At 35.1% G+C, this 4,382-nt stretch overlaps 1 protein-coding gene across 1 annotated transcript in view; it reads left to right on the plus strand.

Annotated features, from left to right (window-relative positions):
- The window catches only part of LOC106688320 (dynein regulatory complex protein 11), a 37,699-nt gene that overhangs the window by 31,324 nt on the left and 1,993 nt on the right, over positions 1-4,382 (plus strand). The window contains exon 12 of the mRNA XM_014432737.2: positions 3,854-4,084. Within this exon, the coding sequence (XP_014288223.2) occupies positions 3,854-4,084 (231 nt within the window). The remainder of the gene's footprint in view (positions 1-3,853; positions 4,085-4,382) is intronic.

Below are 4,382 nucleotides of genomic sequence, written 5' to 3' on the forward strand. Positions count from 1 at the left end.
TGCGATGCATGCATGCCATCCCACTTCTGGATAAACTCCCATACTCATTAATTTCCATGCATGTTGTGGTGTATGATTCCCAGGGAGTCAAGTATATATAATAAAAGATATTTATTTACAAACTTTTCAAATATGTTGTCCTCCGACAACTTTATTTGAGTGTTTATCTAGAGGAGAGGCAGGATTAGACTGTTCTATCCTGTCTGGTCCACAGGGCTACCTAAAAATACACAAAAGATTAGGAAGCGGATGTTAGACTGGTTGAGAAAAATTTGTCTAATCAAAAATTTTGTACAAGAAGTGGTAAGGCAGAGAGAATTCATCTCATTGGGTATCTTAAAATCAGTAGAAGGAGATTTTAAGGTAGAGGGGCGTATGTCCTCAGATGACGTAGATTCGTTGGGAAATGATAGGGGTTACCAATGAGATCTAAGCAATTAGATCCAAAAGGAGGAAACATTGTAAGTATTAACTACATATGAGCCGTATATTTTGAAATTGGCCAAAGTCCATTTGTCAATTATTTACAGTTGCCCGTGTTTACATGTGCAACTTCAACGTATCTATCAATACAACATTATAGGTTATACTTATGTTCCGAACAAATACAATAATTCTGGACACATAAAATTTGAGAGTTAGTTCAATAACTCAGCCGTTAATTTTGATTATAAAAATGTGTCGGAAAGGTATTTAAACTTTATTGTACATGAAATGAGACAAGAAGATTTCGTATCGTATAAAATTATTAGACGTCGCAATTTTTAAAAGGATAAAGAATTCTAACGGAGAAATAATAAACTGGTTTATTAAAATTTTCTATAAGCCATCAACGAATGAGAATAGAAATTTTGAAGTTTTGAATTTATTACCATATGGACCAAGAAAGTTCGAAAATATTATATTGATACCACTGTATATAAAAAACAGACCAAAATGAGAACAGCAAAATTGAAGGATATTATTGACCTATCACGATACACACTATTTTTAAATTTTTTTAAAAATATGTTAATTGAAATTTACAACTGTATATTACATAATACATTTAGTAAATATGATCTTAGTTAAAATGGAGTTTTACAGGCGTGTAGAGCAATTACCCATTGAAATTTTACATTAGCTGGTCTCGTGGCCATCTTCTTTTCAGGCGCCTCGGAGGATTGTCAGGAATGGAAGAGGATGCAAGGTTAGAAACTAGGGGGTTTGGGTGGTTAGGGAGTTGATAATGGAAGGAGTGATATCTGATTCGGACTAGATTGGTTAAATAGGGAACATTCAGGAGGTCTTTATGCCTTTAACTGTAAGTTATTTTTCTCTCTTATCTTCTTCATTTCCTATTCTTCATATTCCTTCTTCTTTTTATAACATTGTTTTTACATACTCCCCCTTACAATATCAGTTTTTTAGAATATCCGTTTTTACATACCCTTTATATATTGATACATTTTATTACTTTTTGGGCTCTTGAGAGCCCAAAAAGTAATAAAATGTATCATGTATACCTTGATTCTCTTTCTTTAACCTTTCTCTCTTATTTCTTACTTTCTTCTTATCCCCTGTTCTTTCCTTTTACAACATTGTTTTTTTTTTCATAAGCTCCATTATTAATTTAATTTCTTCTTTATACTCATCTATATAACTAAAAGGTTTTTAATGTTACTCATCAATATAACATTCTTATGCACTGTATAATTTATTTATTACTCACATTTATATGTATATAAATAATAATGTTATCAATCTACTACTGTCTTTGTCCATAGTTATTAATCAACTAGTTTATATTTTTATTTCAATATTACGTATATTTCCAAATTTTTTACTCTATTATTTATTTTATTTATTTTTTTGTTCTCTCTCTCTGGATGACGATTGTTGCATTTTTGTTTTTATAGCCCTGATGAAGACCTGAAAATCATGTCGAAACATCGGCAAGTGTTTTTTTGGGCTGATCGCACTCCTCCCCCTCTCCCCCGACCATCTTCTTTTAAAATGAGTATTATTTTTTTTTTAATTTGAACCATTTTAAATTATTTTGAATGGACTTCAAATTTTATAACGATTCTGGTTGTTAATTTTGAAAGTGGCCTAACTCCATTCTTGGTAAGAAAACGCATATTATTCACTTAATAATTGCCATTAAATTAATAGGAAATATAAATTTAAAAACTTTGGATACACTATGTCTCATTAGTATCCTCTACGTATATTTTTAATTGCATTGAAACACAAACCCTTAAATACCTCAATTTAAGTATAAACAGATTCCAGTGACCACTCACCATGACAGTACTGTCGCACTTAGTATAGCGTGATAGCTGGCAGTACATTTTACGATAGTGTAGCTATTTTTAAATAAACATTTACTGTCATGACTGTAATGTGTCATTAGCAGTGCTGCCAATGCGAGTATTTTTCACCTAAATGGGAATCGTTATAAGTAGGTGTGCTACCACAAAGTGGCACTAGTCCTTCGACAATTTTTTTTAGGTAATACTTCCATTTTTTATTACTGTTATTATTTTTCTTAGATTTTGAATTTCAGAGCATAGGCTCCATTTGAGGTCTGTGATGAAAATAATTTGCGGGTATCGGGCATCTTTGTTTTAGAGGCCCTGGAGGGATAAATTTTTTGGGGCTGGATCTGATACAATTCGATATATTTAGACAAATATAAAAGAACAATATTTTTCCATCGCCATTATATTTGGTAATGTAGGTGTGTTGTGAAATTGTACTGTCAAGGCGTATACATATGACAGTTAAACGTGGAAGTTAATGCGGCTGTTAGTCCACTGATATAACTTGCCAGATCCAGAGCAGCATTACTGCCGTGACAGTGAATACGGTCATGATTGTAACTATCAAATAGCTACAGCATGGTAATGGCTAAAACTTCGGCAACAATAACGGAAACTGTACGATAGTTCACTGTTAAGGCGTACACATGTGATAGCTAACGTGACAGCTGCTTCACTGACATTAATTGAACTATCAACGCCAGAGTTAGTGCGACAGTACAATCATGACTGTAACAATCATAAAGTTAGTTATAATGAATCTCAAAGAGTGTGTAAAATGTCGAGTATTTATAAGGGGCTAAGCGCGTATATTTTGGTCAGGAGAATCAGATTAGGTAACTAATAATTTTAACTATCAAAACTATAGATTTCCACTACTGGTACTGGTATTTGGCGGGGGGAACAAGTCCGGCAAGTGGGCCTAGTGGCATTTTTTGCCAACCCCTGAGGCTACCTAAGTTGCCGTCGCGTACTAACCAAAGTAGGAGTGTCAAGTTTCATTCCTCGGGACCGCAGAAAAATGAATGTTAACTGCCCCAGGTGGGATTCGAACCCACAACGTTCCAAACTGAGCGCACTGGGACCTGCATCCCAACCCGCACATCCCTTAGATTTTCACTAACATTCCTTTGAATTGGCGTGGATTATTTTTTTTTTAACCAGCCGGGATAATTCAACTAAGCAGAAAGTTCACATGATAGCAGCTGAGAGTGTGTGCCCAACTGTAGTTACAGAGATTATGCCAAAGCTTTTGGGTTCCGATTATTTTTGCTTGTTTGCTGGAATTGGTAATTTGTGTAGACATGTTATTAACTTTATTAAATTTCATATGTAAGCTTTCGGTTACCTGTACGGAAAACTGATTTCCTTGGTTCACCTGTTGGTCAATAACGCCTCTTCCTGTTTATTTTATTCTCAAACACAAAATTAACCTTAAAATATAATTAATTACATATCCAAAATAAATATACATAGGTGGAGAATTCATAGAAAAATAAAAGTTTGACTATACCTCGTAGTTGTGACTGTGATTCCTTGTACTCCCCCAGGTGATGCTGATCGGGACGACCAAGCTGCCTTGGGAAGCGGACCAGAAGCTGCTGGCCCAGAGCTACCAGAAGATGGTCTACATCCCGAGGACGGACTACGGGAGCCTGAGTCGACTGTGGGCCGACCAGCTCTTCCAGTACTCCGACCTGAACAGGCAGTTCAACACTTCCTCTCTGGCAAGGCTGTCGGACGGCTTCACCGTCGGCGCTATTCTATCCGCCATCAAGGACGTGAGTAAAGGATAATGAAGGACATTCAGTCCATTAGAGGAGTGCATTAATTATTGCACCTAGTGTTAATAATTGCATGAGATGCATATTACTGCGTTACTTGTGCATTGTTGTATGACTTTCAAATACAGTAGTGTATTCAATGACATTACCAAACTTAAATGTCTCTCAGGGATATGAACAATGTAATTATAGATTGCTGCAGAAATACCTATTTATTTACTAAATAATTCAAAAACACTATCCAAATTATAGTCTCAAAACATTTATTTCATTTACACGTCCAACGTTTCGGCCA

Source organism: Halyomorpha halys, unplaced genomic scaffold, assembly GCF_000696795.3.
Source record: "Halyomorpha halys isolate HHAL.00 unplaced genomic scaffold, Hhal_1.1 Scaffold42.1, whole genome shotgun sequence".
Taxonomy (NCBI): Eukaryota; Metazoa; Arthropoda; class Insecta; order Hemiptera; family Pentatomidae; genus Halyomorpha; species Halyomorpha halys.